General features: G+C 44.4%; 1 protein-coding gene across 1 annotated transcript in view; it reads right to left on the reverse strand.

The window, feature by feature from the left end:
- The window catches only part of GRID2 (glutamate ionotropic receptor delta type subunit 2), a 1,117,109-nt gene that overhangs the window by 204,597 nt on the left and 895,411 nt on the right, over positions 1-17,101 (reverse strand). Inside the window, exon 11 of the mRNA XM_006111957.4 lies at positions 12,911-13,223. Coding sequence (XP_006112019.1) covers positions 12,911-13,223 — 313 coding nt within the window. The remainder of the gene's footprint in view (positions 1-12,910; positions 13,224-17,101) is intronic.

Genomic DNA, 17,101 nt, shown 5'->3' on the forward strand with positions numbered 1-17,101 from the left:
CAGCAGTGTCTGAATCTGGACGCCAGTTCCGACTTACATACAGATTCAGCTTAAGAACAAACCTACAGTCCCTATCTTGTACGTAACCCGGGGACTGCCTGTACAGGTTATGTGTTTAATACACTAATATCAGACCACATAGTTAAATGGCCCAATTCCTGGTGGGAATGAGCAATTGCTCTACTGAAATTAGTGGGTCAGATTCTTCAGAAGCACAAATCAGCTTTAAAGCTTTACTTTACTGACCAATTTACTTTTGCAGAGAAGTGGGAGAGGGAAAGGGGAGGAGCTATTGCAATAAAATAAACACATGTGTATACTTCAAGAGTTCTGCTAGCTGCTATTTCCTGGCAGGAAAAAACTATGATCTTATTGAGCTGCATGGATCTATTATCATTACTCATCAGCAGCCTGTATGTAGGAGCTTTATCTGCCATCTTTGTTGGCTTCATAACACCCTACACAGCTGACAGAGAATCTTAGTCAAGACCAACACACACACATTCATCTCAGTTAGTGCCTGAGAGGCAGGTTTCATAAATGTTTAGCCCAACATCACTTTAATAACTTTAAAAGCACTTAAAGGAGAAAGCCCAAATCTGTGATTTCTTCCCCTCCATCCTCAAAAACTTTAAATTTAGTGGCTGTCAGCTACAATGCTGGGACCCTGCTGTAGTGAAGATAATCCTCCTTAACTCATTAACTGGGAGTCAAAGAGAAAACAGCTGTCCGTGTTCCATGGGGCACGGGACCCCAATTTCAGCAACCAGCAACAGGCTGGCCAGCATGTTCAGAAGCCTCTTTCTGTGTCTTGAGCTGCTTCCTTTGTAAAGTGATTTTTGGCTTGCATTTTAATATTGCCAGAGGTCTGGGAATAAAATTCAGCAGCTGAAGGAGGGATAATATCTTGTTGGCAGCCTGAAAAATCTCTGAGCCTTTCCTGTTTTTATACTCTTCAGGCAATCTTTCCTGATACCAAAATACCAGCTGGTGTTATGAAGACAAGCTATGTGGGTGATTACCAGTGTGGTGCTAGTGTTTCATTGGCGGGACTCCCTGCAGATCTGAAAGGAATGGAAATTGACCAAGAGTTCCCATCTAAACTCATGCTCATTTGGCATCTACCATATCCTCTCTAGCGAAAAGGTTGGATCAATTTGTGGACTAGATTTCTGCCATCCAAACAGAAGGCCAGGATATTTAATAACTGTGGATGTAGAAGACAGATTGAAAAGTTAACAGAAAAAAAAAAGCCTTCTAAACCCTGAAATTCCCATGTTTACAGTGTAAATTGCAGTTAAGGAAACTCTAACAGCAGAACAAGTGACTAAGGCCAGTCTGAAAGTTTAACCTCTGCAATTACCGAACATTTTCTAAGCCTTCCCAAGTGTATGTGTAAGTTAGATTGCTTTTTAGCACGAAAAAATGTCTTGTTTCCTGGCCAAGTTATTCTTTTTTGTTTCATCAGTTAGATATGTACTCTATTTTTCCCTGCAATCTGGAAAGTAAAGTGAAAGATAATTACTGGTTCTGATTCATATGTATCCATCCTGTACGGCATATGTGTTATAAAGGTTTGTTAAAATTACTGAAATTTTAAAAAACTGCTCTGTAAAAAATATGTAACCTAATATGCTTTTTTTGGATGGGGGTGGGGATTGGTAGGAGAAAGTTTTCCTTTCTCTTATGGATGGATTCCCAGGCGTTCAATTGTATTTTTTTCTTCTCCTCACTTTACTCCAATCAGCATTTATTCTATACCTAGGGAGACATCTTCTTACAGTCAGTTAATCAGATTTGAAGCTGGTCCCTGGGGAAGGATGATATTGTCTGGCTTTCACTGATCCATTCATTCTTTATCTCCTCACTGCAAGCATGTCAGAAGCACTGTATTTAAATATACTGTCCCATTAACACTTGCCATAACTTGAAAAGTTAGATAATAGCCCAGCAATTCAGGGTCTGGCCAGGCCTTCATGACACTTACCTTCAATATGGGGGTAATTTCAAGCATACTTTATCAACTCCGGGACTAAATTTTCAAGCAGAGATGACAAAATATATTTATGGAATATTTACAAATTCATAAATGTGCCACAACCATTCTGTATGCATTTGATACATTTTTTAAAATTTGCCCCATAATGCATTAATGGATCTGGACCACACCGAGCAGCAGCTGGAAAAAATACTGGGTGACAGCATCATGAAGCTTAAAGTGATAGCACTATGATGTATACACACCTATATATGGACATGTTTACGGGCTTAATAAAATGTTAAATTGGTAGATTAACTGTTAATGGAATGAAGACAACTGAGATGACACATTTTTGATGGTAGGTAATATGCCCGGGAGATAGGATAGTTTGATAACAACTGCCAATATATCTTTTAGTTCCACCTTCAAAGGCATGAGGAAAGAAGAGTGATTACCTGCCAATATGCCATGGAGACTTATTTTATGAGTACCATTGCTTGGTTCTTGACCGCATGTGGTGTCAATAAGTTTATTTCTCTTACTCTCTTAGCCTACAGATTAATAAATTATCACAGAAGACTTTCAATCTATGCTTCAATCTAAGCTTAGCATAAATTTGAATAGACATAACAATATTAATGAACACATAGAATTTCAATAGTTTTACTTTTGTTCAATACAGTTTTACTGACAGAATTTTGTTCTGAATGTTGAATCGACAGAGATTGGTGAACAGTTAATTAAGAGAAAAAGTCAATAGAAAAGAAGGTCATGGGTAATGGTTTCCTGCTGCTAGGATATGCCAGGAGGAAGATAAGTATGACAGACTAATTTATTAAGCAACAGTGCACTTCAGGCAATGCGTTTATGGAAGATTATAGCACACGTAGGATATTAATAAAATGGACATGACTAAAGGCTTTGTGCCTTTAGCCATCCAAGAAGTGCCATAATTGCCTAGAAGTGCCAGTGCTTGGTGTCTTATTGATCACATAAAATGGCAGTTAAATAGGGAAAACAGTAATATTTGCTCATTTAGAGGGCATTACGAACATAACTTAATCATTACGACATCCAATCAGAAAGCTCCAATTGTAACCAGAGTTCTAATCTAATCAAAAATAAAAGCCATAAACACAGCAAATCAATTAAGTTTCCAGATCATTTATTTCATAACTCTACTATAAGCAGTAGCATTACGACCTTTTTTGGATATTTTTAACATGTATGTTATGCTTAGAGGGTAAACTGTGCCTCTCAGCAAAAACAGGAGTAGAAGGGATAACAGAAGGTGAAAGCAGCAGAATTAAGAAGTACCAATGGCAATCCGGAGAGGAAGCACGGAAAGGGAAAATGTGAGGGATGGGAAGACAGAGAATGAAAACGTGGCCGGAGAAGATAGAGACAAAGGGTTCTGTAATAGAGGCCCTAATTTTATGGCATGTCCCTTGTGCTCTGTAACTCCTGAATGCTGCTGCAAGTAGGCTTCCAATACTGCAGAGGAAAAAGAAGTACACATCCATACGCATACACCCGTACTCTTAAAACCACCCAGTTTTACTGAATTAAACGCTAATCCATGACAATATTTCCATTCATATTAGATTTTGTGATAGATAATGTGTGTTCTCTGCCACTTGATAGTTTCCCTTGAATATAAGCAAGTCAAAAAGAATAAATGCAAAAATTATGAAGCTAAACTTCAATCTAAACTTGAAATTCTCCACACTCTGAATCTACTAATTTATTCCATGTTTAGTGAGGCAACGTTATGTATGGCAAATCCATATGGCAATAAAATGTTTACAAAAGGAAGGGTGGTGTTACAAATTGTCATGCCTGGCAGAACTGAACAAAGCTATGAGTTGATCAGCATTTATTTTTATTGTAATTTAGCCTTTGCCACTAGTTGGCAAGAGCACTGAATTGTTTCTCCTCTTAACAAATCACTTTATACTGTGGTAAGATCATGATTTTTATTAGAGACCAAGTGCAACAGATATATGTAGTAGTAAGGTAAGATACTTCAATACACTGGCTGCAGATTTGCTGTTCAACAACTGGAAATATAAAAATGCCTTGCATCAGGGTTCCGTGAATGGTCCAGGTTTAAAATGAACTAACTCACCAATGAAGACACACATGCACAGATGACTTTGAAAGATCCGACTCAATTATTGTTTTTTTGTTTTTGTTTTAATCTGTGTCTCTTTCAGTCAGAGGTTCAGAAGAAATGAGCAAGAGACATAATCCATATAGCTGCCTTATAAGCTACATAGTAGGAGCATTCTTCCTGTTGATGGCCTCTATGCTACTACACCCCTCTTTACTCCTGGTAGAACAGGTGCACCATCCATCCTCTCCTGGAACCGTTTAGCTTCCACTTATGGTTTCTTTTAATGAACAGGGAATAGCATCTCACATATCTATGTATTTTAGAAATGTGCGTCTGTCGGTCTGTGAGTCTGAGGGGGGAATGTGAATGAGGAGTTTTGGCTACAGTTTCCCCTAGGAGAAACTGTAGGGGAATCCTCTTTCATTGCAGCATCTCTGGGCCAGACGAGAGGCACCTCTCTGCCAGCCGTAGTAACTCTGGTGAGGCTGTGTTGGGCTGGTGGAGGAGTCCCTCTCTCCTGGTTATGGCAGGTTTGACCTGCTGAGGCTGGTGGGAGAAGAAATCTGAGAATGTGACTCTCCCACCAGGTGCAGCAGTTCCTTGCTGGGGCTGGAAGAGCATGCCTCTCCTGCAGCTGCAGCAGCTCCATGCTGGGGCCAGTGGTATCTCTTGCACCAGCTGTGGCAGCTTCCTGCTGAACATGGAAGAGCAAGCCTCTTCCCCAGCTCAGTCAGGGAGCTGATGTGGCAGAGGGAGAGGTAGTGGCGGCCCATCAATACACGCAAACTAGGCGGTCACCTAGGGTGCCAAGATAAATGGCCATTGAGGGCTTTGGAGGCAGGGGCGCCAATCGCGCGCCAATTGCGCGTTTCACCTAGGGCGCCAGTTGCCGGCAGCTCATCTAGGGCCACTTCTGGGGAGAGGCACACTCCTCCCTCCAGCCCCAGCAAAGAGGTGCCATGGCTGGAGGGCAGGGGTCTCTCCCCCAGCCACTGCAGCTCTGAATCTATGTGTGGGGCTTATTAGGTGGCTGCAGAGCTATGCAGCTTAGAGGAAACCCTAGCACTCAGTCAGGCTGTCTTCCTGCCTTGACCTCATGCCAATCCTAGAAGGAGCTGGTGGCTGCTTCTATGTCCCTGCCCACCCCAAGTAGGGTGGAGGCTGCTTTGCACACTCTCTGCCCCCAGCACTGTCCTCACAGCTCCCATTGGTTGGAAACCCACAAAGGGCACAGAAAGACATGCCAGCAGCAGCCGTGTGTTTCCCGGAGCAGCATGGCACTACTGTACGCAGGTAACCTGCCTGAGTGCCCCACTGCACCACTGGCTGGGAGTCACCTGTGATAAGCATCTGCCAGTCAGAGCCTGCACCTCGCGCTCCCTCCCACACCCAGCCCACTCCCACACCCATACTTCCTCCCAGACCGCACACCCTTCACCCTCTCGCAAAGCCCAACACTGCACCAGCCTGGAGCTCCCTCCTGCCCCCAAATTCCATCCCATATGCTGCACCCGGGGGGGGGGGGGAGAAGGGCAAAGGAAGTGGTGGCAGCCACAGCAGACCTTTAAATTGTCACTGCAGCCCCAAATGGTGTCCTCCAGACAGCTCTGAGGACTGGCGAGGGGTGGGTACCATGTGGCGCAGCATGTGCTGGGCAGTGCTGAAAATTGGATGCCCGAGCTCTGCCTCTTCTACCTGAGGTGCTGGTCCTTCCTTGTGTAACTCGTTAAACGTGAATAGAGTTTCACTACACGCTTCACTATCTGCATTTCAGAAAACACTGAAAAAACTGTACCTTAGTAACTAAAGATTAGATTAATTCAGTCACAGTTCAACCATCACACTTGCTCATTTGGCTCAAGCGTAGGGCAAGAACACGTTCATTTTCTCCAGTGTTTCTGAGCTTCTGACAGTGCAAAGGCTAAAACATCAGACAAACCAAACTTAACACAAAACACAAATCAACACAACAGACCACAGCTATTGTGTAAACTGTACAGGTTTTAGTTTAAAATTAACAGGTGAAGCAGTTCCTTCTATTCTAATCTAAATAGAACCCAGCATTTGTTAACGCATAATGGACTTTTATCCTAAAGGACTGTTATTCATTTAAATCTGTGGTTAAGCCTGGAATTAGCCTCTGTGCTAATTTTTAGTTTACATAGAACAGGAGAAAAGAAGTCAGGATATGTTTGGTAGGACTCAACAAAGAACACAGTGCTGTGAAAGCCCTGGCATCTCTGGAGCATGCTGCTTTGTTTCCCTCAGTGCAGGCAAGGTTGCCAGGTGTCCGGTATTCAACCGGACAGTCCGGTTTTTGGGCCCTCTGTCTGGTAAAAAAAATGCAGAAAATACCAGACACGTGTAATGTCCGGTATTTTCTGGTTTTCGGGTTAGATGCCCAATGGAAGCCTGGTGGGGGGAGTGGCTGGGAGGCGGGGCGCGATCGGTGCTGGGAGCCTCTGGTTGCGTGTGATGTAGGAGTGATGCCTTGGGGAGGAGGAGAAGCCCTGTCCATACTCCTGAGCGCTGTTCAAGCGCATTGTAGAGCGGTAGCTGGACTTGCTTGTGCTTCGCCAGGACGGGCAGCATCCTGGGATCTGCATGTGCCCGGGTCAGTCTTGCTCTCCGCCAGCCAATTGTCTCCCCCCCTGCTCCCCTCCCCGGACAGCCCTACTCCCCCTGACCCCTCCCGAGCAAACCCACTCCCCCCCGACCCCTCCCGACCAGCCCTGCTCCCCTCGACCCCCTTTCAGCCAGCCCTGCTTCCTGCTGGCCATTTCTCCTCCTCCCGATCTCCCCGGGCAGTCCAGCTCCCCCCCGACACTCCCCGATCTCCTATGGCCACTCCCACTGCCTCCGCCCCCGCCCCTCCGATCAGCCCTGCTGCTCCCTTCCCCTCTCTCTCACCAGCCCTGCTTCCTTCCTCTCCTCCTCCCAGCCAATCCCACTCCCCTCCCGGCCGGTCCTTCCCCCGCCCCCATCATGGGTGTCTGGTATTTTTTCTGAAGGTACCTGGTAACCCTAAGAGCAGGATGCAAAAGTATTTGTGGTTGAATGTTTTGATAACAGAAATAAGTACCTTGTCATGCTTTAAATCAGCAGCCAAAGGACTTCTTAAGTGAACCTGACAGCATTTAAAATGTCCCATGCTACCTTGGTTATAATGTGCCAATCACAATTAACAGCAACAGATTTGCTATTCTAAAACAAATAAATGCTGCCGACTTCTTTGCTGTGTACAAAGAGGATGATGAGTGAATGCAGAGGCCAACCTAGCACCATAGCCAGTTAATCTGTCAATGGAAATTACTTTAATTTTTTTCCTATATTCACTAGGGTTGGTGAACAATAGAACTCCAGGTAATACAATTTTTGTTACAAACAAATTGAATGTGAAATATTGGATGACATTATAAATGAATCTCTTTAGCTATTGCATTGGAATCCTTAGGCCCTTTGAGTATTCATGATTAAATCAGTCTGTAAATTTCATATTTTTTGTATCAACCTTATTAAATGTATGCCTTTTTCTCTTCCAACAAATTAAGAGGTGTCCTTCTACCTGATGTTTGAAGGATACACGTCTTCCTTGGCTCTACAACTCACCAGAAACATAAGAAGCAGATTATTTGGGAAAACCTTCAAGGCCCATGTCAAGAGCTCAGCTTGAGTAGTTAAGGTGACAGAAGGGATCTTGCATCTCAATGAATCCCCATCATTAAAGAAGCCTTATTAAAAGCACCGGAAGAAACCATCCCGATGTGCAGCAAGAAAAGCAAATATGGTAGGTGACTAGATTGGCGTACCGGGGACATCCATGGTGAGCTTAAACACAAAAAGGAAGCTTACAAGTAGTGGACACTTGGACAGATGACTAGGGAGGAGTATAAATATATTGCTCGAGAATGCAGGGGAGTTATCAGGAAGGCAAAAACGCAATTGGAATTGCAGCTGGCAAGGGATGTGAAGGGTAACAAGAAATATTTCTACAGGCATGTTAGCAATAAGAGGGTAATCAGAGCGGGTGTGGGCCTCTTATTGGATGAGGGAGGTAATCTAGTGACAGATGATGTGGAAAATGCTCAAGTACTCAATGCTTTCTTTGCCTCTGTCTTCACGGACAAGGTCAGCTCCCAGACAAATGCACTAGGCAACGCAGTATGGGAAGAAGGTGGACAACCCTTGATGGGGAAAGAACAAGTTAGGAACTAGTTAGAAAAGCTAAACATACACAAATCCATGGGCCCGGATTTAATGCATCCGAGGGTACTGAGGGAGTTGGCAAATATCATTCTGGAGCCTTTGGCCATTATCTCTGAAAACCCGTGGAGATCAGGAGAGATCCCGGGTGATTGGAAAAAGGCAAATGTAGTGCCCATCTTTAAAAAAGATAAGAAGGACAATCCAGAGAACAACAGACCAGTCAGCTTTACCTCAATCCCTGGAAAAATCATGGAGGGGATCCTCAAGGAATCCATTTTGAAGCACTAGCAAGAAGGGAAGGTGATCAGGAATAGTCAACATGGATTCACGAATTATATGACCAATATAATTAGCTTCTATGATGAGGTAACTGGCTCTGTGGATATGGAAAAGTCAGTGGATGTGATATACCTTCACTTTAACAAAGCTTTTGATACGGTCTTCCACAATATTTTTGCCAGTAAGTTAAGGGAATATGAATTGGATAAATGGACTGTAAGATGGATAGAGAGCTGGCTAGTCTGTCGAGCCCAACAATGGCTTGATGTCAGGTTGGCGGTTGGTTTCTAGCTGAGTGTCCCAAGGATCAGTTCTTGGACTGGTTTTGTTCAACATCTTTTTTAATGACCTGGATGAGGGGATGGATTGCACCCTCAGCAAGTTTGCAGATGACACTAAGCTAGGAGGAAAGGTAGATATGCTGGAGGGCAGGGATAGGGTCCAGAGTGACCTGGACAAATTAGAGGATTGGGCCAAAAGAAATCTGATGAGGTTCAACAAGAACAAGTGTAGAGTCCTCCACTTGGGACAGAAGAATCCCAAGCATTGTTGCAGGCTGGGGACTGAAGGCCTAAGTAGAAGTTTGGCAGAAAGGGACCTGGGGATTACAGTGGATGAGAAGCTGGATATAAGCCAAAAGTGTGCCCTTGTAGCCAAGGAGGCTAATGGTATATTAGGTTGCATTAGGAGGAGCATTGCCAGAAGACCTAGAGAAGTGATTATTCCCCTTTTTTGGCTCTGGTGAGGCCAGATCTGGAATATTGTGTCTATAGAAAGAATGTGGGTGCATTGGAGAGGGTCCAGCGGAGGTCAACCAAAATGATTAGGGGGATGGAGTGCATGACGTATAAGGAGAGGTTGAGGGATTTGGGTTTGTTAAGTCTTCAGAAGTGAAGAGTGAAGGGGGATTTGATAGCAGCCTTCAACTTCCTGAAGGGATTCTAAAGAGGATGGAGAAAGGCTGGTAACAGTAGTGACGGATGGCAGAACAAGGGGCAATGGTCTCAAGTTACAGTGGGGGAGTGCCAGAGCAAAGCCTGAGAAGCGGGGGAACCCGCTGCTGCTGCGGCTTTGCTCGTGGTGCCCCTGGTCTGCTGGGGACCGTCTCCAGAAGACCAGGGGCACCGCGAGCAAAGCCGCAGCCTCAGCAGGGTCCCGCGCTTCTGAGGCTTTGCTCTGGCAAAGCCTTAGAAGCGGGGGAACACGCCTCTGCTGCGGCTTTGCTCCCGATGCCCCTGGTCTGTTGGAGATGGTCCCCAGCAGACCAGGGGCACCGGGAGCAGCTTTTCTCGCCCCGGAGGTCGAGGTGGCTGACCGCTGCCTGCGAGCTCCGGGGCGAGAAAGCCCCGTAAGTGCGGATCCGACGTAAGTCGGAACCGCGTAAGTCGGGACTGCCTGTATAGCATTTCATCCAAGTTCAAATTTAAGTCCATGAGTTATGTGGGAGTTTTGAGACTGCAACAGTGATGGTTGTTTATACAGTGGATTAGGAAATATGTGCACCCATGAAGGACTTCATGTACAAATGCTAAAGGCTATTGTTCCACTTGCCCAACTATTCTTTGTTTTCTGAATTTGCTACATTCCTGACTAGAGTCTAATTTTTAGTAGTGTTAACCAGTGTTCCCCATAACATTTTCTGCCCTTGCACAGGTTGACATTTCTTATTTGCAACACGAATACATTAAAGTAGAGTGTCGATGTGCACCACCACTGCAAACAACACCATATTTGATAGATAGATAGATAGATAGATAGATAGATAGATAGATAGATAACAAGGAGCAATGCTTATAATATTTAATATAAAATCAAATAAAAATGAAAATTAACACCACCTGGGGAGTACATGTATCATCATCTTTTCTAACAACTCAAGCTACGAAACACAACAAAATGCATGTTACCCACACATAGCTCAGATTTAAGATCATAAACAAATCTGAATCAACTAGAAATAGCATTTGCAAAGAGAGCATGACTGATACTATATTTTACTGATATTGGAGAGGAGAGTAAATAGCATTCTCTAAGGCTTATACAGTTTCTCTGGGGAATGTTTAGGATCCATGCTATACAAGAACAAGGGAAAGAGACCTGTAAAAACAGATAAAAATTCTTCTGGTTTGCAACTTTCACCAACTCAAAGAGTAGAAGCCCCAGAACAAATTAACACATGGCTTCAGGGTTTGTACAGAGATGCATGTTTCAAAGAGCTTGCAAATAAGGTTTCATGCTACAAAACAACTAGCATCACACCTAGTAATTGCTACTTCACACTCATAAGAGCCAGAACTTTACCACATAGCAAAGATCTGGCCTGAATGGAATACAATTTACCATGTATTAATTAGTAACACAGGATTTTTTTAAAAAATCATTAAAATCAGAGTTTTAGATATCTGAAACTCTCAAAAAAATTCTGTTAAAAAAGTCTTTTTCTTGCTTATCTTAAGCCATTAATGGCTATGTAAGCTTTGTTTGAAATGTAATCATGCAAATGTCCTAGCACACCCCCCCCCTTTGCAGCCTGCTTTTCCCTGTCCCCCTCCAACCCAGCCTGAGAGGATACCCCAAACAAACCCTCCCCCCTTGCCTCCACCTAACTGCACAGATGCTAGCACCCATCCTCTGTCCCACATCTACCTCTGTGCAATCTGCTCCTCCCAGCCCAGCTGGGGTCTGGTATAAAATTCTGCTTCTCAAAAACTTGCAGGCATAAACAACCTACAGGACACACAGCACAAACAAACTCGCCACCCCTCCTCCACCTCACTCCATGACACACCGCACAAACTCCCCCCCACCTCCACCCCGCCCTGATGCCAGAACCCACCCCTATCTCTTCCTCATCTCCTTCATGGAGCCAGTCCCTTACCTTCCCCTTCCCAGCCCACTTCTTCATGAAAGCTCATGATACCATCTACATTTTTGTTAGTCTCTAAAGTGCTGCAGGTCTACTTGCTGGATTTTTTTTTCAGCTACAGACTAACAGAGCTACCCATCTGAAAATTCCATCCCAGGAGGCTTGATGAGAGTGCTGACTTCCTGCCTCTGCCTCTCTCTCTCCTCACTCAGATGGGGCTCTCTAAACTCCCCTTCCCTCTGAATCCCCCTAGTGAATTACTCCCTCCCTCCTCCTCCTCCTCCTGCTCCCTTCCCCCAACCACTTATTTCCTTCTTATCTCCCCTCCTTACGTCCTCTGCGAGCTCCTCCATTTGAAGCATGCAGAAGCTCTGTTTGAAGCTGCTGCTTAGCAAGATGCCCCTCCCCCTGTAAGTCAGCTGAGTTCCCTGCCTGCCTGGGAGCTCTGAACCTCTGAGCAGGGCTCAGAAAATGGCTATGCAGCTTACCAGGAACTTTGGTGTTAAGCTCAAATTTCTATGTCAGAACAGTAAGTCATATTGGCACAAAGATTATCTATTTAGGATGGGTCAGGAGTCCGTGATCCCTCAACAGTATCTGACTAAACTTCTGCTTGAAGGGCATGGTTTGAAGAAAAAGAGTATAAATGACATTGAGGAGAAACCTGAGTCAATTGGAAGGCTAGAGGAGACAAAGTATCCAATAAGGTCAGGGAAACCTTGGTGAGGCTAAAAGATGCATCAAAATAGTGAGATGTGTCCACAGAAGACCTAGTAGTAGGACCCTAAAGGCTCATCTAGACCATGCCGAATTGCCGAAAGAGGACATGCAAATTTCGAAAGCAATGCTTTCAAAAGTGAAAGCAGTTTGGACGCGGCTTTTTCGGTGAATCCCCGTTTTTCGAAAAAGAGCATAAACCTCATTTTTTGAGGAAAAGCGGCTTTTCGAAAAAGGGGGAGGAGGTCCACCAAAAAAGCTGCGTCCAAACTACTTTCACTTCAGAAAGCTCCACTTTTGAAAGTGAGATCGGAAGAAGATATGCAAATTCCACAGGAATTTGCATATCCTCTTTCGGCACTTGAGCGAAGTCTAGATGAGCCCTAATGCACAGTGAAGAATCGAAATTTAGTTTTAAAGCTGGATTCAAAGACTGTGTGTCTCATTTGGCACTAGAACTTATTAGTAATGTTACTTATGAGTAATCTGCTACTAAAAGATTAGAAGTAGCTCTACTCAGAGTTGAGGTGACAGACACTGGAATAGACAGATACAAAATAAAAGAGGCTAGTGTGTAGTGAGTCTGAGCTTTTCACCACACATACAGAAGGATGCTGAATGTCAAAGACTTAAACGTCATGGACCCTTTTAAGCCATGCAGGGATAAAAGGAGTCATAAGAATCCACAACAGATGGAACAGTATGTATATTCTTCCCTGTGAAGAAGATAAATTTTACTTCTTACCTTGCTGCACAAAGGATCCATAAACAAACCACATGGAGTTGTATAGTGTTGTCGAAGTCATTGATCCCATCTGCAGGCGTGGTGGGTTGAGCCAGTTCAAGAGGTAGACCAGTAGTCCGACCAGAAGCACGGTTCCAGCTATGCAGGCCCACAGGGAGAGGTCAAATGGTGCCAAGCAGGCAAACATGTCCACTGTCTTCTCAGCCTTTCGAAGCAGCACTCCCACTGAGTAGTCCATGTAGCGGGTTGTGAAATCTACCACGTTTTCCCGATCAGGGGTAATGGTTAAAGCAGAAATCCCTATGTCAGCTCTCTACAAAAAAAAGAGTGAAGAGAATTCATTAACATGAGCAAAAGAAAAAAATCTTGGCTCTAATTTGCTTTATAACACCTAAATTTTTCACAGAAAAACTGATGCCAAGGCCAGTGTCTGAAGACTGCTGTAAGTAATTTTTAAAATTCTCCTAAGGAGATGTACAGAATAGCTTCACATGAATCTTACATTTCTATGGCCAAACTGTGCCTGGCTAGATTCAGGCACATTAGTTTTCCAATGTTATTAGTGTCCAAAAATCAAGAAAAATATTTCAATACAAATAATAGCTGAGAGAAATCTGCCTTTGGTTATTTTTCTTGGCATGTTTATATCAGGGACATCATTCTCATAGAAGCAACAGACAGACTTTGTATATAGTATTCCTATTCAGAGGAAATTAGATTTTTTGACAAAAGCCATGTGCTTCCTGAATATTAACTGTAGAATAATCAGTGTTCTATATGATTCCTTCAGTACCAGATTTTTTAATGCAATAGGAAACTCAGCTACTGTACCATGTGGCTACCTGTCCTTCAGGTGTCTTACAATGGCTTTGCTTTACAAATATCTATGTAATTTAAAAATCCATTTATGAGCTGAAGGGGATTAATAACATCCCTTGATCTTATCATCCCAATTTCCAGCTTGTCTTGGAAACATTTGGACCCCAGAGACAACAGTCATACATATAGCAGGTGCGATTTTACTGATTTTTCACACATGCAATTATAACTGCAGTGAAAATACCAAGGTACTGTACTTCATGAAGACACATTAACACCATTTTTAAAATAAATTCAAATATTGAATAAAAAACTGTACACTAGATCTTTTCCATATGGAAAAATCTTTTAACATACAGGCAGTCCCCGGGTTACGTACAAGATAGGGACTGTAGGTTTGTTCTTAAGTTGAATCTGTATGTAAGTCGGAACTGGCGTCAGCCGCTGCTGAAACTGATCAGTTTCAACCGCAGCTGAATCTGGACGCCAGTTCTGACTTATATACAGATTCAACTTAAGAAACCCAGGCGTCCCCAAGTCAGCTGCTGCTGAAACTGATCAGCGGCTGATTCCAGGAAGCCTGGGGCAGAGCAACTCTGCCTCGGGCTTCCTGTAGTCAGCCGCTGGTCAGTTTCAGCAGCGGCTGACTTGGGGACGCCTGGGGCAGAGCAGTTGGGGTGCTGCTGAGTTGCTCCAGTAGCGCGGCTCCTCGGCGCTACTGGAGCAACCCAGCAACACCCCAGCTGCTCTGCCCCAGGCGTCCTGATTCAGCCACTGCTGAAACTGACCAGCAGCGGCTGAATCAGGACGCCTGGGGCAGAGCAGCTGGGGTGCTGCTGGGTTGGTCCGGAGCGGCACTGCGGGACCAACCCGGCAGCCCCCAGCTGCTCTACCCCAGGGGTAGGCAAGAAAAGCCTGGTCTGCTGGGGGGGGCACTAGCTGCACCCCCCCAGAAGACCAGGGTGGCGGGACTGCCCAAGTCCTCCAAGGCTTTGCTCTGTCTCCCTGGTCTGCTGACCTGGGAGATGCGGAGCAAAGCCGCAGAGCACGCGGGCAGCGGGACAGTCCAGGCGCGCCGCGGCTGTCCCACTGCTGGCGTGCTCCGAGGCTTTGCTCCCCATCTCCCTGGTCTGCTGGTCAGACCAGGGAGATGGGGAGCAAAGCCGCGGAGCACGCCCGCAGCGGGATAGCCCGGGCGCGCTTGAGCTGTCCCCCTGCGGGCGTGCGCCGCGGCTTTGCTCCCCGTCTCCCTGGTCTGACCAGCAGACCAGGGAGATGGGGAGCCAAGCCGCGGAGCTCACCCTCAGGGGGACAGCTCAAGCGTGCCCAGGCTGTCCCGCTGCGGGTGTGCTCCAAGGCTTTGCTCCCCGTCTCTCTGCAGACCAGGGAGATGGGGAGCAGCTTTTCTTGCCCCAGAGGACTGGAGCGGCGGACCGCGGCGCATCTGGGCAGCCCGCCGCTCCCGTCCTCCGGGGCGAGAAAAGCCCCATTTGTAACTGCGGATCCGACGTAAGTCAGATCCGCGTAACTCGGGAACTGCCTGTACTTAAATTTGTTACTAGTTAGAGGTAATCAGCTTCTACTGTCATTAAAGCTGCACAAAGTCCTTTCTAAGAAATAAAAAAAAGTAAGATTGCTAAAAAGGATCAGCAAATCTATTAATTTCTTGACTTTCTTGCATTTCTTTCATCTTTGTCCAAGCAAGGCGGAGACTACCGCTAGCTAAATATTGAGATGTATGTATTATCCTAAGTGGCATAGCATGGGAATGAATATAAAACAAAAAGGCAAGAATTAGAATCCATCTTGAAAATTCCCTGAATTTGTTTTGAAACTCTCTGTCAATATTTTCTGCTTCACATAATACAGCCACATATTAATCACCATAAGTTTTAGACAGAGCTTGATGTACTTAGTGTGGAAGTTAATAATGATGTCTGAACTTAAAATTCAATAAATAATCTTTTGCAGTTGTCTGAATGAGAGGTTGTGTGTGGTGGGGGTAGTGGTCAGATAAGTTGGGCAAAAAAGTATTTTCAAATCTTCATTTGTGTAAAAGACATGGGCCAAAGCTTCCACAGGTCTAAACCAAAGCTCCCTCTAAGCCAGCAGTTCTCAAACTTTTCGGTCTCCGGAGCCCTTTATATACGTAAAAATTTATGCTGAGCCCCATCGGTCCACTGATTGTATGTGTTGTAACTATCAATGTTTCCAGTTTGTCAACCTTGCAGAGCCCCTGGAGATGTCTCGCAGAGCCCTGGGGCTCCGCGGAGCACAGTTTGAGAAACACTGCTCTAAGCTACGTGGTAGCACAGACCTGCAGCTGCTTAATCAGCCCCGCCCAGCTGGGGCCTCAGGGCTCCATGCACGGGGCTCTACTGCCTTACATGTAGCTGCACTGATTTACACCAGCTGAGAATTTGGCCTCATGAATGCACTCTGATTGTTTTCATATCCCTTTCTGTTAGTATTCATTGAATGATCATTTGATGTTTTTTTATTCATAGACAGCCAACATCTCAGTTATATTTGTGCAGATTCATCGGAGCGAAGGTTTGCATTGCACAAGACTTGATCATGTAACTTGAAAGTCAGTCTGGTTTCCTTCTGCTTCTTTGTAGAATGGTGAAGAGCTTAAAACAAAGCATACGACTTTGATGACCTACCATATCCCAGAATAATAAGCGAGCTGAGAACACTTTGGAAAAGACCCACTCTGAAATGTTTTCCACATTACATGTGCAACAATTTTGAATAATTAACAACTTGTAAAAGTCAAAGTCAGTTCACAATTAATTAATAAACTGAGAAAAGGCTTAAGGCAGGGTTTGGGTTTTTTTGGTATGTTTGTTAGAAGTCTGGTGATGAGCATGATTTCATGCTGATAGCATGACCTTGACAGTCAGGAGTTCTTGCTAGTCTTTAGCACCAGACATTGTTGGTTAATTTTAAGTCAGTTATTTAATGTACTGAAATTGTTATTAAAATATTTCTCTACCTCACAACAGTATTTTGAGTTATAATTAATTTAACATTTCTAAAATTTTTGACATCCTTGGATTAAAAGCAATATAGTTTGGAGAGTGTGAAGGATTCATTTAAAAATTATTACTAATTTTTTAAAAATAATCAGGTTTCACAAGAGATGTGCTGAAGAGTGCTACATGAAACAACACAATACCATGCCGTTTGTGGAGATGCGGCTTGCATTTTACCTCTTTGGAATAAATTGTTTGAAAATTCCACTGCATTTCTACTGTAGTAAAGTTACCTGCTGGATATTATAGAGGATCACTGGTGTTCTAACGGAAGTATTCCATTTCCTTTGTGGTATTACTGAAGTCCAATGATAAGGCAGTGGTATTTAAATGG

The sequence above is a fragment of the Pelodiscus sinensis genome, chromosome 4 (assembly GCF_052426305.1).
Source record: "Pelodiscus sinensis isolate ZL-2025 chromosome 4, ASM5242630v1, whole genome shotgun sequence".
Taxonomy (NCBI): Eukaryota; Metazoa; Chordata; order Testudines; family Trionychidae; genus Pelodiscus; species Pelodiscus sinensis.